The following is a 19,220-nucleotide window of genomic DNA, read 5'->3' on the forward strand; positions in this document are numbered from 1 at the left end:
CAGAATACCCGGAAGGTGTGCCAGACTATGGCTGGTTTTTCATTGAAGACACCCAGTAATCTCTCAGTCCATTTCGATGTGTTTTCCAAATTTTCCCTAGAAAAATCACTCTGATTACTTGGAAAAACCCAGCACCTAAATAGTTCTCTCGCTTTGTCTTGTTTGCATTTTCCTCAATCCTCTTGTCTTTTAGTTGCCTTTGGCAAGGTTGAACGGTATTTCTTTGTTCCCACCAAGGAGGATTCGGGGTGAGGGACAAAGGAAACCTAATCTTTTACCCCTCCAGGAAATCAATTTCCGCCACAGCAGCGAGGATAGGCCCTGGGTGGGAATTAGCCCCGCCCCCTTTCCCGCGGGCACCGCCCCAGCCAGCCTAATAATCGAGCTGCGCGCAGAGGTCACGTGAGCAGCAGCAGGCTCTTGGCACCTCTGAAGCAGTACGTGGCAAAGATGTCACTCAGAAAAGTCCTTCGTGACTGCTTTCTGTCATCTACCCATCCCGTCTCTCCCTTTTCACACTAAACGCCTGTCTTCTTGCCGCTCGCATCTGGGGGGGATGGTGACCTGCCAGGCTACCCCCAACCCAGACTACCCCAGGCCTCTAGGCCAGCCCTTGCCCTCACTTAAGAGGCGGGGATTCAGTAGCACTGAGGCGAGTTGCACTTTTGATTGGGCATAACTTCTTGTCAATCTCCGAGTTTTCCCAATCAGGGGCGGAATCCGCCCCAGCTTTCCGCTCTTCCATTGGCCTGTGTGCAGGGAAGGTGGAGAAAGAGGGAAACCGAGGTCCCGCGAGAGCGGAGCTCGGCGTTCAGTGCGCAGGTGCCAAGAAGCTGGCTGAGGCTCGGGCTGGGGCGGGCTTGAGGACTCGTCGTTTGGTTTTGGACACAGTGACAGAGCTATCTGGGTTCAACCGCGGGGCGAAAAGCTTTTGTGAGGGTCCCGGCCAAGAATAAGGCCCGCGAGATTCCCAATGGTGTCCATGACTTTCAAGCGGAGCCGCAGCGACCGGTTCTACAGCACCCGGTGCTGCGGCTGTTGCCATGTCCGCACCGGGACGATTATCTTGGGGACCTGGTACATGGTAAGGGCGGGCCGGCGGGGCAGGAGGGTAGGGCCCTAGGGAAAATGCGCATGAGCAGGAGGTGAGGGAGCCCAGTCTGAAAGGGAGTGTTCACTGGCAGGGGTGGGACTGAAAACGGGGTGTTGGGTGGGGCGGGAAGGCGTAGGGGAGCTGCTTTTTAGGGTGCTCTAACTTTGAGGGAGGAGACTGTCCAGGACTCGAAGTGAGGGTGGATGAGAATGGGGAGATGGTTCCTTGGTAAGAAATAAGAGAAAAGGGTAGGTGGGAATGGGGTTGGGAAAGCTGAGGCGTAGTGGGCGGGGGTGGAGGATGAGGGTGTTAGGTTTTGGTGGAGAGTTCTGGAAATTACCAGGTTTAGGCTCTTTTTTGTACTTAATGTGATCTGAAAGATTTTATCCCCCACCCCGGCTTTCCTGCTCCCTGGAGTTTTTTTTTTGTGTAACGAAACAATTAGGAACGGACCTTGATAATTGTAGTCTAGTTTAAACATAATCTTTCCCGAAGGGAAAGCAAAAGGTCCACTTTGCAACGCAGTTTGTGTGGTTCCTGGACCTTGTTTGTTACAATGTGTTTATGATGTAGGCAGGAAGGCCTCTCGTGAGTGTAGACATCCTCTTGGAGGCAATACCATTTGTCAGGATTTACACTCGATGTGCTTATTCCTGATGCATCTACTGCTTGCACATTAGACGTCTTTCATGTCAGACCCGTTCCTTTTTTCCCCTTCTTCTGGCCACGTACGCTAGCATTCCCTGGATTTCAAGACCTATGTCATTCTGTCATAACCAAATTGGCAGTTATTCATCGACGGTTCACTACCATTATCTCCAGTATCCGTACACTTTGAAGCTAATTTGTGACTTCTAGATATGTGGTTCTGTTTAGGTAGTTTTAGGTTATGATAACTTTTGACAAACTTCTTATATTGTCGACTTGGCTACTTTTGCTAATGACTGAATTTTTTTGGTGGCGGTGAGGGAAATTGTGGCATTAGTGTTACTGTGCAGTTCTGATAACTTAGGTGAAAAAGGGAAGAGCTTTATCACATTTATTTTATCACATATTCTTTTTGCCTTTCTCAGTTCTCTTTACTTCCCTACCCAGTGCCTTGAAATCGTTACCATTTGGACAAACACCAGATGAGAATCATCTTCAGATAGTGTTTCATAGCCCACCCTCAGGAGACTACCTGACCTCTGCATTATTCCTAGCCACCCTGTTTTTTACAGCCATACTTCATTAGTGTACATTAAAAACTACAAAACTCGAATGTGTAGGCTTATTTGCTTGTTTCTAGGTTTAATATTTCCTGTATTTATATTCAGAAACATCATCTTATCAGTATATCACATATCCTGGAAAAGACTCCCTTTTGTTCTATATTTTAATTGATTCATAATATTGGACATCGATCAGTTAATGGCAATTAGCAGTGTTATATTTCTAATTTTCTTTTATTTCTAATCCATTTTGTTAAGGGCATGGGTCTTGAATTTCTTTTGTTTTTAGTTCTGCCTTCGTTCCCCTAAAGGAATAATTGAAATCTCTAGAGTCCTCAAGCCTCTTACACAACCCTGCCTTCCTCTTCCCCTAGAAGATGACCTTCTCCCTCCTACTTAACTGGCAATGAGAGTCTAGTAGCTTGGGACTCTTGCCTGCAAATCCAGTCTTCCTGTTTCTTCTCAGATCTTTCCCGCAAGTCACAGAACAAAGGATTTCTAACTCCTCCTCAAGAAGAAATAACCACCATCCCAATTTCAACCATCTGAATGTAATTGGCTGTTTTTCTTTCCAAGGCAGATTTTTTTTGTATGCTTTGGGCTCAGCTCATAAAAATGAAAGGAATAGCAGGAAAAAGGGAGTTATAAACAGCAAAACTCAGAATTCAGGGAGAAAGACTTTACTAAGTGTGTTTGTTCCCCAGAATAAGGAGTGAGGTTGTTAAAACTGTCTTCCCCCCACCCCTGGAAGCACTTGACGTGGAAACATTTCTGCATATCTCCCATTTCCCATGCTTTAGCCATAGCTGTTCTTACTTTGCTTGGACTTTTCTGGCTAGTAGAACATTATAAGCTGCTTAGATCAATTAATCTTAAATTTAAGAGATTATTGATCATCTACGATGGAAAAGGCAGTGGTGGGCATATAAAAAGAAATTTCAGGGACCATTTGTCATTCATCTTTTATATTTTTATTAACCTGCTACATAGGGGCTCTCAGGTGTTTCTTGGCTTGAACATGGCATCTGTCTTTTAAGATACTTATGGTATTACAAAGAACTTGGGAGCACAGATACAAAGATAAAACTTACAGTACATTAAGGAGGGAGAAGATGATCATAGTATCAGATTCTAATCAGATTAAAGACTGGGAAGGGCCATTGGTTTTGCTGATACTAACAAAGTGTATTTGTCCAAATTGCATTTTGTTGTTAGAAGCTTCTTTACAAAGACTGGGGAATAATATGGGAGTGAGTGAAGTAGAATGTTACTTCCCTCTCCAACTACCTTGTCAAGATGATTCTCTTTAGATTGCCTCTGTATATATTTGGAACCTGGAGATGCAGCCCTCCCACCTGTGGGGCCCAGACACCCTATCAGTGACTTTGTATCTGATACACTGTCATTGCCTTCCAGCAACTGCTTCTACCAGTCTAGTGAACCCGTCTAGTGTTAAAGAGAGTGTAACACTGTATACTAAAGTATTAATTGTATGGTATTGAATAGTACAGTAGGACATAGAGAAGCTAGAACCAGTTATATGCACCAGCCCTAGAAGTGTTAGCCTTTGGCATTTCAGATTTGAATGACGCATGCCTCTCTTAATACCTTGGTTAAGTAATATATGAAATTTCAGAATGAGCTCTGCTTTAAATTCTGATATTCCTAAAATTTTTTTCACTGTTATTTATTAAGGAATTTGAAGCTAAGTGATTTTAAACAATAATTTCTTATGTGGTATGTTTACCATGTAATGCTAATTGAATGATTGAAAATGGGCTTAAAATTCTGTAGGAAGTATCCTCCATGGTTAATGCTGTACAAGGACACATTTTGAGCATTTGAAATAATTTAGGTCTTGGAAAGATTTACTATATGGCTAATTTTTCATGAGCATTCCAACCATAAACAATCTAAAGTTATGTAGCTGGGAGGAGAGTGAAGATAGGTTTCCTCAGGTCATATTGCATTCCAGCCCTCACCCCTAACCCCTTTAAATAAGAATAGTTTGTTTATATTTCAAAGTTTGTTCTGGGCCTCAGTGCCTTTGCATATGCCATGAAATGTTGTCTCCCCCTAGATTAATTGATAAACTTTTAAAAAAAATTTATTAAGGAAAAATTTAAATATACAAAAATAGCATAAAAATCTCCCATTTACACATCACCCAGCTTTAGCCATTAACATTTTGCGAGTTCTAGTTAATTTTTTAATGGTTAGATCAAATGTTTCCTTGCTTTCCAGCCAGAGGGATCTGGTTTCCTCACTGTGTACCTGGAAAAAGTTTTTACACACCTCTTATATGTACATTTAAGTAGTATTTATTATACATTAGTGTAATTATCTTTTATTTTTCTCCCCACACAAGATGTCCTCCTTGGGGGAGGAAGTTGATATGTCTTTCTCAATAAGATGTGTATGTCTTACTCAATAAGATGTGTATATTAGCTAACTTACTAATTTGAACATTTGAAATATTCATTAGACATTTGTTAAATGAATTGTTTCCTCCCCAAAAAAGGTGGGAGTAACTCACTTGTAACTGCGTAAGGACAAACAACAAAAACCATTTACGTTTATTATAACAAGTTTTGTACTTAAAATTTTAAAGATAGTCGGTTTTGATCTTTATCTTAGGACAGTTGCTGACTTGGAGTTGTACACTGACTCCCTGTGGATCCCCCTCTCTGCCTGTGACAACCTCATCAGGATGCCCTGAGTCAAACACATCGTTTTAATTATAGTCTCAGCAGATACTGGATTGGGGCAAAATATGCTGTGGGAAAACTAGAGAGTAATAATTAAAAACCAAAACCCAGTCCACAAAAGAATCTTCTAGAATGGGCATGGCAATGAAATGAGAACGGCTGAGTGATTCCATGGATCTGATACTGTTTTCTTTGTAATAAGTGAAATCTAACACATCCGGCTTTTGTTGTTTGTTTACTAATATAAGGTATGGAAAAAACTTTCAAAAATAATAAACTATACAATTTGACCCATTAAATTTACAGTACCATTCCCACATTGAGTGATGTGGCCATTGCCCAGGCTGTTAACATATTTACGTAGTTGCTGTATTTTTTTGCACTATTCCTTATTTCTATGTTTCGTTAATTAGTATTTTAAATACATTTTTAGCTTTCTTAAGTACAATAAAAGGAAAAATGAATTGAGAATAAATTATTCTGGAATTTTACATAGTTGCTATTTTCAGAGAAATTTTATATTGTAAGACTATGGTTAATTTTATGTGTTTTTTTGAAAAATGCTACGTGGAACTTATTAGAAATATCAAGTGTAATCAAAAGTGCATAGCACAGGGCCTATATTTGAACACAAGCTCAAATACAGTGCAGTAGTGAATCTTTTAAGATTTCAAGTATAGGTTTTCCAGATTAGTACTTTAAAATGTAAGTTGAGGTTCTAATGAAATATGACTTAATGGAGTATAATTCTGCAGATTTGTAAAATTGTGCGAGCTTTTAATGAATAGCACTGAAATTTATTTTACCTTTTCTTCGTCCTTTTGATTAGACCTATGATTTGTTTAGTGTTCAGGGATATGACTCAACGTGAAATTTGAGGTATTACTAATACTAGAAGATAATAGTGGATGATTCTGACTTACCTGTCGAAGAGAAGAAAGATTTTTATAAATCCTACATGTGATAAAAATGTTTAATTAGGGAAAATTAAATTATTTTGGGTCTGTCATTTCCTTCATTTGATAATTGAGTTTGCATATTTTTCTTGAGAATGTTTTTCTGTTCACAGCTTTTTAATTCTGGCCATATTATGTTTAGCAAAGAGGTTGCCGAATTGATTTCAAGCTTATTTCCTTAAACAATATATAACGTTTCAGTAGATATATATGATTATTCAATAATTCTCGTAATCCTGTTAACTCATACTCGTACATTACATATACTGGTCACACCCATCGCAGTGAAAATGGACAGTCAAAATGATTTTCCTTGTAAGGCCTTGCCTTAGAGCAGTGCAAGGAAAAAGGCATGTAACTAAACTTTATTTAGAGAGTAAAGTATAAATATTTTACAGCCTTAGATAATGGTTTCTTTCGGAAAGACCTCAAAACAGAAGATGCTTAGGAAAGGATATATAAGTAATCATTTAGTGCTAAGAAGCAGGATGTCTTAAAAAGAGCCAAGTCTGTATATCCTAGCTCTATCCTCTGTCCGCTTACACAAGTTATTTTGCTTTTCTGAACCTTAGTTTCCCCATCTGCAAATGGGCTTTAGTAATATTTATTTCACTTAAGTACATAAGTGAAGTAATATGTATACATATACTTGGTATATAATATATCGTCACATATTAGTTGATTATGAATTTGATATTGTGACATTGTTTAGATCACCCAGCCTTATTTAAAGATAAAACTTGGGCTGTTTGTCTTAGAGAATGGCTAATGCCTTCAACTGATAAACACCTCTAGGAAAGTTTAAGCCCTGATAAACTGTGTTATTTATCATTCAGGGTGGACAGGAAAGAGCTACATAATAGACTTTGTTTAAAATACTATTGATAAGGCTCCGACCTCTCTTGAACATATCAAATGTTCAGATTTTCAAAAAGGGGAGGAGAACAGATTCTGTGAACTTAGATAAGGAAGCCTAACTCCAGTCCTAGGTGAGGTTTCTTTCTTGAATCATTAACAGGACTGTTTTGAGCACTAAAAGGAAGTAGTGCTTTCTGGGGTACTCCAGGGATTCACTAACCAATAGAGGCATTATTATGTCCTTTTGAAATGGAGTCACAACCCTCTTAGACTAGAACAGTTCACTAGATGTTATGGGATTTAGGCAAGGTGTTGGACAGAGTCTCAAGATGTTCCTCTCCATCAGATAAAGAATTTTATTTAAAGGTTGTTGATAACTGGACATGGACAGCCTCTGGCAGCTTTGCTGTCCACCCTGTTCTCTTGCTAGTGACTTAGAGGACATATTGATTGTATACCGATTACTAATTATATTTTCGAATATGGGAAGCTGAGAAAGATAGGACATCTGTAGGGTGTCAGAACCTAGATCTAGAAAAATCTTGACAGGCAAGAAAGTATGATGAAATTCTGTTGCAAAAATATGAGGGTGTATGCTGGGGCCTCTGATTGTAACTGTACTGGTACAGGTGGTGGCTTAGCAGGATGGAGTGTGAAAAAGAATTAGGGACTTCAGGGAGTTACTCTCGTGTGACACTCAAAAAATTTTACGAATCTAGTGCAATTTCAGGCTGCATTAATTGAAATTTGTTAGCTAGGTTGTAGGAACTGAGATCCCAGTATGTTTTCTCCAGGCCAGTCTTAGCTCACTCACTTTAATAGTATGTCCAGCCAACGGGAGCCTGAGTGTAGAGGAGAGCGAAGAGGAACTAATGAGATGACTAGACAATGTGCCAGCGAGAGAGATGGTTTACGTACCTGAATGTTTATTCTAGAAAAGACAGTATTTGGTGGCACATGTCGGCTGCCCTTAGGCGTTAGAGGAGCAGTTACTCAGAAAGGTGAGCAGATTATCTCAAAAGTAGAGTTAAGACCAGTAGGTGAAAGTCAAGTGACACAGTCAAAATCTGGGAAAGTCTTTAAAGTATTCTAGTCTTTCAAGTATTCAGTCAAGAGGAAATAGTTCTGTATCTCTGGGTAGGAAATACTGTGGAGGAGTTTTGGGTTTATGTGATGGATCATTGTATGTTTATCCAACGGATATTTTATCTGATGGATAAGAATATCGAATGAACTAGCTTCTTCTAACCCAGAAATTCTGAGTTTGGAATATAAATATGTGATTCTGAACATGAACATTTTGTAATGATCCCTTATGTTTCAATGTTGCGCTGTTTTATTGTATTGAATCAATCATCTTTTCTATGAAAGGATTATGTTTATACTTTATAAAATATTTATAGTGGTATTGTGTATTTTATTACACAGATAGTCTATTTTATGTCTTTTTTTCAAGTAAAAGTTTTAAATATGGGAAGACATCTAAAGATTGCTGAAGACTACTTCCTGATTAATAATATAATTGATAAAATATTATCTTTCACAGGTGGTAAACCTGTTGATGGCAATTTTGCTGACTGTAGAGGTAACACATCCAAACTCAGTGCCTGCCGTCAACATTCAGTATGAAGTCATTGGCAATTACTATTCGTCTGAGAGAATGGCTGGTATGTTTTTAGTTGAAAATATTTCCTAATCTATACACACTTGTTCTTTAGAAGAGGATTAATTAAATTATGTTTAAGTTATTCTACTTGCTGAGATAGATAAGTGTTTTTGTGCGTTTTTCAAAGCTACTCAGGATTATAATTGAGCATTTCTAGCCAGGAAATGTAATGGATGACTAGAAGACTTTTGAGAAATTGGTATTGTGTTCTTTGACTCCTTTTGGGTACTGTGGAGATAAGAGGGGAAGAAGGAATCACAAAAGGACTGTGGGCATTCGAGGGTCAGCTGACAGGTGTGGTAGAGAATGGGAGACGTGCTCATGGAACAAGTAGATGTACAGTAAAATACAAAATGATTATTTGAATATTTGGTGATATCTTTTGCTCAGGGCCACAATTCTAAATGTGTTTCTCTTGTTTAGATGATAAAATACTTGACATTAGAGTCAAAAATAGAGTAACCCTAGGACATTCATGGAAATTGCCTTTTTAAACCTATTTATTCCCTAATAGGAGTATTTTTATTATTTATCTTCCTCTAACATGCAGTTGCAGAAAAATTCTAGTTAAAGTTTTACATTATTATAAATTATGTTAGAAATTTATTATCTAAACAGAAAATTATACCTCAGACTTTGCAGTGTGGACAATTTATATATTTATTTATTAAAAATTTTGCTTTAAAATAATGTTTCAAGTTCACATGTATATATTATGTTTATAATATAGGATTTTATTTTTAGATTCATATAGAATTCTTTGCTTCATTACATTTATGACCTGCTGTGATCCATTTATAAAGTTGTTTTAAAAAAAACTTGATTGTTAATTCAGATGGTTCATTGTCCACAAGACTCCTCTGTTTCTAGGAGCCAGGTAGAGTTTTGTGGCCATCTGTTATTAATTATATGAAAACACTAACAATTGTTTATACTGTGTTTTCTAAAGTGCTCTTTTTAATGAGCCTCTTTTCTTTTCAAAGACAGTATAATACTTTAATTTTGTTGTCAAATGTGATAAAAGAAATACCAAGAACATATTAGAAACATTCCTTCTGGGATTTTTTTTTTTTTCTGACTAGTTTGTTTTTATTTAAAAACTAAAATAGAACAATGAATAAAACTTTAGTTTCTAATGACCGTTTTGGTATTTATAAAATTTTACCTTAGGGTATAAAATATTATTGAACCTGCTAATGTCAGCATTTTCCCTTGTCATATTTGTTTCTCTTAAAATTGAGGTATAGAGAAATATTTAGGATTATTGAGATTCTTGTAGATCTGTACAGCTGGCTCTAGGCCTTGGCTGGAGCAACAGGGATGAAGTCACAAGTTTATTGCATGTTGCATGAGTATTGTGATTGCTTCAAGAGAATTAATTGGAGTCATTATCAATTTTTGTTGATTGTAACTCTACAAAAGCACTTGTCGAGAGAATATAAAAAATACCTAGTTCTTGGTCATGTAGTTGTTTGTATTTTTTTGGAAGTTGAAATTCGACTTTCCCACAGACCCAGTGTTAAAATGGCAAGTTAATTTCTTCGCCCTAATTTAAAGAATGAGGTTTGTGGTTAGTTATTTTTAATCAGCTAAACACGATATGACACTCAATATATGTGAAATACTTTTGTAACATATGCAAGCTGTTTTTCAAATGTGAATTTACCCTTATTTATACTCAGCTTGGGAATGGGTGAGCACTTGGAGACCCGTTACAGGGTGCTTCTGAATGTGTTGGTGGGTGGAAACCTGAGGTTCATATCTGGGCATCTAGCCTTTGTATTTTGTTTGCCTTATTGGTTCACAAATACTGGAGTATTTGTTGTTCCAGGTATTGTATATATTTCCCACCTGCCATCTGATTTGTCCCCATTTTGCTATTTCTTGCTCCAGTAGAAGACCTTGAACTTCACTTTAATTATTTCAATATTTTAAGAAATAGAAACGTGTGTAGTCTTCTATAGCAGATTCTTAAAATCTAATTGTTTGAGTTATAAAGTTTTCTTCCAAGTTTGATAGTACCTATCTTGTTTAATTTTTTTACTGAAATTTTTCCTACGTGCCATTTTGTATGCTGCAAGGGGGAACTCCTTTAAGTCCTTAATATTTAGCTATCCTGTATCCTCTAGGAAAAGTTAAAGAGGGCTATTCTTAATTGAGTGCCAAATATTGATGATGTTTGTACTGCTAAGTGACAAGATGATATATAACATTTATCCAATAGTGTGAATTTTCAGCAATTATTCTAATCATTCATTATTACTAGTGCCCTTCAGGTTCTTAATATCGATCTGGAGTTTCAGAATCAACTTCAGAGTTGTGCTAAGAATCTCAGCTAGTCAAGTGTGGTTTAATATTGTTTGAGATGACTTGTGTGTTTTGTGAGAAAATTAGGGAACATGGATTAAAGTAGAGAAATGGAATAACCTCTGAGAATGAGTTGAAGAACAAAGAAGAAAATAGATCTGTGTACAGCAGAGAAGCCAAGGTGAAGGAATGCAGAGCAGTGAGTTTGGCCATTGGGATGGGGGAGAGGGAATTCATGGGGAACCTTGAATTTCAGATTATCAATTTTATCTAAGGCAAGAGGGGACATCTATAGCATTCTGTGTTTACTAGTAAATACTAGCCTTTCCCTCCAGATGAACCCTGCTCATCTCATAAGACCCAACTTGTGTTATTTCTTTTCTGTTTTTTTTCCTGATTCTCCAGGCCAAGCTCATTGTTTCTGCTTCTGTTGTAGCACTTGCCACATTGGATTGTAATGATCTATTTGCACATCTTCAGACTCTTAGACTCTGGGCAGGGATCTGTCTCCCTAGCAGAGTACCTGGTTCATGGGCCATACTAAACAAGCGTCAGTGAGTTGTAGCTGTGTAACGAGAAAAATGAAGGCGTGAATTTCTTAAGCTGCTTTACTTAATGTTGAGGCACATTTTTCTTTTTACCCTCTTGGCTTTAGATTTTTTTCATAGCCAATCTTGAAAATACTTAGATGTTTTGAAGCTAGCTTTAAAAAACTATTTTGTCATGAAGAGTTTTGTTGTTTTTATATATGTAGCTTAACCAGATTTGTGTGTGTGTGTGTGTTTTTTTTCTCTTAGATAATGCCTGCGTTCTTTTTGCCGTCTCTGTTCTTATGTTTATAATCAGTTCAATGCTGGTATATGGAGCAATTTCTGTAAGTATCCTATGTTTTCGACTTTTGGAGTTCGATCTTTACTGAGTAGTACTTAGTAATTCCATGTATGTGATGTGACATGGTGTTGTTTTTTCCTGCAGTATCAAGTGGGTTGGCTTATTCCATTCTTCTGTTACCGCCTTTTTGACTTCGTTCTCAGTTGCCTGGTTGCTATCAGTTCTCTCACTTATTTGCCAAGAATCAAAGAATATCTGGATCAATTAGTAAGTGTTTATGCTAACGAAACTATTTTTTTCCATTTTAAGTAAAATATTTAAATTGAAATTCTGAGTCAGCTTTAGGTATTTTTGTTTTAACCTACCCTATTTATTTTTTAAATTGTTCTAAAGTGATATCATTACTACCATGTTGAAACCAGTAAGATGAAAATAGAATGTCTTCTTACCATACCATTTGGATAATCCAATATTTAAAAAAGTTCCTAAAGATGGATATTATGGAATTTAAGGAGTAGTTCAACTTTTGTTTTGAGTATACTAAAAGTGTAATGATTTGACTGTATTTGGCACTCATTAAAGTTTTAGCTTTTGTCTTTGAAGGCATCAGTAGCATATATTTGAGTGTCTACTATATTCTTCACTCCGTTATAGGCAAACTGTGGGTGAATGGTGTAGATATAAAGATAACTTTCCTCTCTTCAAGGAGCAAACCATGTATTTGGGGAGTTAAGACACGGAGATGTTATCTGATAATGAACTAGCACTGTCGCTGGACAGCGGTAGATGAGGAGCTTAGATTAAAAGCTGTATGATGGCGGGGCATGGAATTCTCTGGGCTGGAGTAAGGTCTGGAAGGAGACGGGTAGGGTCCAGATACATGAAAGTGTATTTAAAAAGTGCTATCTTTTAGAAATTATCACCCAACTTTCGGATTTCCTGTGTAATCCATTTTGCATATCACAGAATTTATTGTTCATTCAAAAAACATGTGTCGATTGCTCCTTATGTGCAAGGCACTCTAGGGATACAGCAGTAGAACCTACTTTCTAATGAAAGAATCAGAAAATTGACAACTTTTGATTTAAAATTATGATGTTCTTATGTAGTTAGCACTGGTACGTTATCAGCCACACTAGAAGGGCAGGCTGGGAAGGAGAAGTGTAGGCTGCTGTGTGAGTGGGTATCACACAGGTATCAGATCTAGGCTGAGAAGTGAGATTTAATTCCAGGTAGAAATTAAGATAGGGAATGTAAGAGAAAATGTTCCAGGTAAAAGGGACACCTTTTTTGAGGCAGGAGGGAACCTAGTACAGTCAGGGGACTAAAAGATGACCATGGTGGCTGGCACTCAGAGTAAGGGAAGGGAAGGGAGCAGCATGTGACAAGACTGGAGGGAAGTTGTGGGGCAGGGCCTGTTGGCCTGGTCAGCAGCTTCCTACGCGTAGTTCTCTGTGATCATGTCCTCTGTGGACGAAAAATTGGAATCTTTCTGAATAGAATCTACAGCATTCCCCCAGGAGCTGGTCACATTGTGTGTTTGTCCTTTCAGTTATAGATGCAAGCTTTTAAAGTTAACAGTTTTGTCCCAAGGGAACACTTACTAGGATTTGGGATTGGTGTGCGGATACTTTTCTTTTGATCCTTTGGAATTTCTTTGTGCTTTTTTTAAATGAAAATGAGATTATTTGTGTTGACGTTTCTATTAAAAGCAGATATAAGTTTAAAATTAGATGAGCTTTTTAGAAAAACATGAAGACGAATTTATTACTACTAAGTTTACAGACTTCAGTGGTTTCTCCTGGAAGATAGTTTCTCTGTTGGCCAGCTTGTAAATCTGAAATTATTCTTATGTAATACCCTTCTTGCTGAACCTCGCTCATTGCCTTGCACACAGTAAATGCTAAATAAATATTTGAATAAATATAGCCAATACTTCTCAGTAGAACATAGTATGTTTGCAATAAATCATACACTCTTGCCTGGCATTGTAACCAGGGACATAGCATGCCTTCTTTTTGCCCCATTCTAAAAAGCTTTGAGACAGATGATTGGCTTTTAGGAAAATAGTTTTCCTTATGTAGAACTCAATGGCCCATGGAACTTAGATAAGTATCAGCACCTCCTGACTTAGTGACTCAGTGACCCAGGGACAAATTTGGGGTCTTGTACAGGAGATAGTGTTTTTTTTAAAGGCCAGAAAGATATAAAATAGTGAAAAGTAAAGACAAGATGAGCTCAGTGTAGACTCTTAGGAGTATTCTGGATATTCAAACAAATGTATTTTAAGTGATCAGTAAGTAGCATGCATTAATGTTGATAAGGCTTAAAATACTTTGAGTTAAGTTCTGTTTATATGTTTATTGGAAAGATCAGTTCTGGCTTTGGTGCCTTCTGTTTGTATTCTTAACACACTCTCTAGGTTATCACAAAGTGCAAGTGCTGTGGCTATATGTATTCAATTAATAAACTTTCTATATTTTAGAGCAATTTTAGATTCACAGCAAAATTGAATGGAAAATACAGAGAGTTCCCTAAAATCCCTTTCACCCTCAGAACCTCCCCCACTATCCGCATCTCAGACCACAGTGGTATGTTTGTTACAATTGTGAACCTGCACTGACACATCATCATCATCATCCATAGTCCATAGTTTGTGTTAGGGTTCACTCTCAGTATTGTGCATTCTGTGGATTTGGCCAAGTGTACCATGATATGTATCCATCATTGCAGTATCATATGGAATACTTTCAGTGCCTTAAAAATCCTCTCTGCTCTGCCTTTTCATTCCTTTTTTTTTTTTTTTTTTAATAGCCTGATTTTCCCTATAAAGATGACCTCCTGGCATTGGACTCCAGCTGCCTCCTGTTCATTGTTCTTGTGTTCTTTGCCTTATTCATCATTTTTAAGGTAAGTTGCTGACTAAATATTTGAGGGGCTGGTTAGACTGTGGCACTGTCCTTCTAAACCTTCATGTTTCCTATCTCCCTAGAGTGCACAGTAAGTGACAGTGCTGATTCTGACAACATAGCAGGGAGAAATTCTAGGGAATATCCTCTTTCTTGTTTCCAGAAAGTGGTTGGAATCCTTCCTAAGTGCAAGGATTATCATGTTTTGAGAAGTGGTTCATGATTTGGATTTAAAATCTGTTAAAATTCTCAAGGTTCAGAAACAGAATTTCTTCTGTAGCACATGGTTATCAGGCCTGAAATGAAACCTCAACTTGTTTCTCTGTAATATGATAATGAAACTGATGACATTTAAATGAGAGCAAGTAGGGAAAGGGCCTGCCCTGGGCTAGGTCCAAATGGATGTTAGTTCCTTTCTCCATAGAGAAAATGAGAGGGAAAGTACTATAAATCACCTTGATTTCAGAACAAGTAGTCTGTTGGGTTCTAGCAAATATAAATTTTGTTTGTATTCTTTTAGGCTTATCTAATCAACTGTGTTTGGAACTGCTATAAATATATCAACAACAGAAACACACCAGAGATTGCTGTGTACCCTGCCTTTGAAGCACCTCCACAGGTGAGTGACCTTCTAATATATCAAAACTTGGCTAGCCATTATTGATTACTCCCAAGAACCTGGATCTTGACTTTCTCTTCAATGCCATGACCATGGTTTAGGGCATGAGTAACTTAAACGCACAAGATTGAGCATTTCCCTGTTGAGATCCTGGGCACATAGGTGAGAACACACCCTGCACTGCTCATCTCATCAGTGTGACGTTAGGTTTGATTCATAAGTGCTTTCTCCAAGAGTGTTGCGTTTTGAGAAGTCAGACAGAAAGCAGCAGTGTGACCCATGGCAGACTCGTAGCTTCTGGAACTTCTAAGGATGGGGGTACCATCACTTGAAGCTTGTGTTGCTTTTAGAAAACATTTATATGATCCAGAGGGGAAGCTGAGTTTCTGTGGGGCAGATGAATGCGGTGGGTCCCATGAGTATGGGAGGCTTACTGCTTGGAGCCTTCTAGGTGCTATTGTACTATCTTCCCAGGTTTTCAACATGCGGAATATATGTGGCCCAGGTATGGTGAGCCTGTTATTCTTGGAGTCACTTAGGTTAGAATGCCACTGTTCTACATAGATGTGCCCTTTACTCCAGAAGAAATGACATAAGTACCTGATCCTTTAACTATAGATTATGATGAAATTCAGGACCCAGCATCTTGTCGGAAGCTTCTTATAGCATGGTTCAGTGGGACCCTTAACCTAGATTTGCAACCTCTGGGGTGTAGTTAGCACTGGTACGTTATCAGCCACACTGGAAGGGCAGGGAGAAGCAGTGGCACATACTTCCTGTCAAGGTGTCCTGGTGGTCCCTCGGGGTCACTTCAGAAGCAGAATTCTGCCCTTCCTCCCTCCCTGGCTGTCTTGGATCAGACATCTCACCTGCATGTACAGTTCCAAGTTACCAGACACCTCTTAGGAACTGCTTAGCTGATAGCTTCTTCAACTCTTCTCTGTGGGTTTGTATATCCCTGTATACAATGTAAAATCTGAAGGCTGAATTATTCCAGAGAGGATTTAAAAGGAAAATTAAGTCTGATATAATTTTTATTTTTCAGTATGTTTTGCCAACCTATGAAATGGCAGTGAAGATGCCTGAAAAAGAACCACCACCTCCTTACATACCCGCCTGAAGAAGGTCTGCCTTTGTCAATAAACCCTATACCAGCTTTTTGTCTTGTTTATTTTACAGAATGCTACAATACAGGGCTTTTTAAACTTGTTTGATATAAACTACATTTTCCTTTGTTTAAGCATTTATTTTCAAACACTAACAAGCTTTTTGGACATCTATTAAAAGTCAGTTTTTTAAAAATATTATAGTTCAGTAGTTTTTGAAGACAATCTAGGTTAAGCAAGATCAAAGTGCCATTGTTTGCCTTTAATTGGGGGGTGGGGATGGGGTATTCTCTACACATTTTCTTTTTTAACTGCACTTTCTTTATATAATAGTTCGTGTTTGGGTTATTTGCTGCCCTGGATACATTCAGGAAGGCTGAATTAAATATTCAGGGAGAGTGAGTTGGGTGTAAGATCTGAAGTTTTCAGCTGTGAAAACAGGAAAAATATATAACATTTTAACTTGACTGTGGAAGATGACGGTTGCATGTTTCTAATTTGTATGTTTCCATCTTTGTGATAAGATGCTTCAATAAATCTCTTAAAATATACTGTTGTCATTTTAAAAGTTTTGTGACCCCTTTTTGTAGATAAAACCTAACATTTTCCATTACAGAAAACTCAGGTTGCCAGTTTTTGATGCTTTGAGAATACAATGCTAGACTTTTCATTAGAAAGCATTTCTTTAATGCAGTAACTCAGAAGTATTGTTTAAAGTTGTAGGGAAGATATTATTCGAATCACAGACCAGAAATTAATATTGATGGTTTGATAGAAAAATTATATGGTTAGTATAGAAGCTGTTTTTATGTGGAGATCATTTGGTTAGGTAATGAGTTCACGAAGAACAATCCACGTTCAGGCGTATCAGTTGACTTCCACAGGGGAACCAAAGGGAAAGCAGAAGCAAACTGCAGCCTGTAGACCGTACATCTAAAATTTTCTCCTGAAGATACTGCAGTTTGCATCTTGCTAAGAATGCAGCAGTGGTGGCATCACGCACATCTGCCATATAGACACATGGGTGTGTTTTACACTCTTTTAAAGGGAGACTAGAATTGCTTGTATTTTAGGGCTGTTACACCATCACCACCAAAATAAAGAGTAAACTATATTCAGAAAAAAGGTGTAATTGCATCTGGGAGTATACCTGGTTTTAGGTAGTGGACGATAATTTACTGATACGTTTTGGTTTTAGAACATTTCAGAATCAGGGATGACGTCTGTGGGCTAGGTCTCACTTTGTTTCTGTATAAAAACTGAAATGGAAGGTTTTTAGCTGTTACTGTTGGTTTGATTCTGTAGTTCTCAGTTGAAGATACGCAGTATTTAAATATTAACCAAACTCTTATTAGCCCTTTGCCAGTGGTGGGATCACATCAGCATTTGAACATATCAGGGCCCTGCCTTCAGGGGGCTCCTTTTAGTGTTGAGGGAGGAGTAGATGCGAAGGAGTTTGTCCACTGCCTACAGCCAACCTCAGTGGGCCCAAATGGGCATTGTTTTTCCCCCAGGGCAGAAATGATGGGCTATCACTACCTCTAATCACTACTTCATTTGAAGCAGGTTAATGTTCTATCAGAGGACACAGGCCTTAGACTTGATAGAGGACAGTCACATGTGTTAATCCCAGTGATTTCTTCCAAGGAAGGGGGAAGTCGTGATAGTTAAGGAGTCGTGTTTCCAGTAGAGGGAAATGTGTTGTCACAGAATAGTTAAATATTCTGGTAAATATACCAAAATTGCCTTAAGTTATTTTTCTCCCTTCTGCTAGTTCTAAAGAAGATCTTTAGTAGGTTCCTTAGTATATTTGATTCTAAAATTCAGGGAAAGATAACTTCGAAAGATAAATGTGTAAATGTTTAGTCTTGTTTTTTAAAATATGAAGCAACTTTACGTGGGTAGCTCATAAATTTCCCATTCTGACCCCCCAAGTTTGGCCCTCCCTCTGAAATTCCCACAATAATGTCTTGAGATCCTGAAGCCCTCCTAAATCAGAGTCCTGTCACCCTTTCTAACTTCAGTTTTGGCTTTATCATTCAACATGGTCAACTACATAGCCTTAATCATAATTCTCTTGGCTTTCAAAACATGTTATCATCTTTTTATTCTGTTTCCTTCTATGTAGAGCCTTCTCACCTGTCTCTCCATTTGTCCATACTACTCTGTACTCTGGTTTTGGCCTTCCTGCTTCACTTTCTCCACTTTCAACACTATGAATGAGGCTGCAAAAGCTCCATAAAGTTCCAAGTCTTTCCAAGGCTTGTCAAACACTCAAGAATCCTATGCGGCCCCTGTTCCCAAAATTGAGTTCACTGGAACATGCGTTCTCCATTTCCTCATTTGATGTAATGGACATGACCTTGAGGCATATGTGTGAGGTTCAATACTCAGTTCACATGCCGTGTAACCTTAAACGGAAGTTAAACTCAACCAATATATTTTGAGCATGCACTTTGTTCCAGATGTAGGGGCTGCCGTGATGGGCGAAAGAATTAAAAGAAGAAAATCCCTGGTCTCATTTTAGCAGGGAGAGACATAATTTAAAATAAATGATATGGTTAGTAAGTTAGTGATAGAGCTATGAAAAAAAGGAAACCGGGACGAGGATTGGGGTGGGAGGGATGTCAGGAAAGGCCACACTTAGAAGGTGACATGTAAGACCTGAAGGATGAGGAAGGAAGAACATCCAGGCAGAGGGGCCCGCTGGAGCATGCTCGATGTGTTCAGAGAAGAGCTGGAGTAAAGTGAGTGGAGGGGAGGGGGAGTGGGAAGTGGGGGGGGGCGGCCTCGGGGGTACTGAATTGGCCGTCGTAGGTCATTGTGACTGTCTCCTAATTCTTAGTGGGATGGGAAGATGCTGGGGGTTGCAAACAGATCAGAGTCCTGACAGGACTTAGAGTTCGACTTCTCCGAATCTGTTTTCTCATCTGGAGAAGGACTCTGATACCTCATG

The 19,220-nt window shown here is 38.3% G+C and overlaps 1 protein-coding gene across 1 annotated transcript; it reads left to right on the forward strand.

Moving 5' to 3' along the window:
• The first annotated feature begins 797 nt into the window (after positions 1–797).
• Positions 798–16,815, forward strand: LAPTM4A (lysosomal protein transmembrane 4 alpha). Its single transcript, XM_011356589.2, has 7 exons — positions 798–1,084; positions 8,373–8,493; positions 11,597–11,673; positions 11,775–11,897; positions 14,445–14,540; positions 15,060–15,158; positions 16,204–16,815. Exons 1-7 carry the CDS (start codon positions 974–976, stop codon positions 16,276–16,278), a joined length of 702 nt encoding a protein of 233 aa, XP_011354891.1. The 5' UTR covers positions 798–973; the 3' UTR covers positions 16,279–16,815.
• Positions 16,816–19,220: the final 2,405 nt, after the last annotated feature.

Source organism: Pteropus vampyrus, unplaced genomic scaffold (genome assembly GCF_000151845.1).
Source record: "Pteropus vampyrus isolate Shadow unplaced genomic scaffold, Pvam_2.0 Scaffold28, whole genome shotgun sequence".
NCBI lineage: Eukaryota > Metazoa > Chordata > Mammalia > Chiroptera > Pteropodidae > Pteropus > Pteropus vampyrus.

Excerpts from the sequence above, each read along its gene's own strand:
- LAPTM4A (XM_011356589.2), top strand. The coding sequence starts at position 974 with ATGGTGTCCATGACTTTCAAGCGGAGCCGCAGCGACCGGTTCTACAGC. Across the intron at positions 11,674-11,774 it reads TGGTATATGGAGCAATTTCT|TATCAAGTGGGTTGGCTTAT; the intron begins GTAAGTATCCTA and ends TTTTTCCTGCAG. Across the intron at positions 11,898-14,444 it reads AAGAATATCTGGATCAATTA|CCTGATTTTCCCTATAAAGA; the intron begins GTAAGTGTTTAT and ends TTTTTTTAATAG.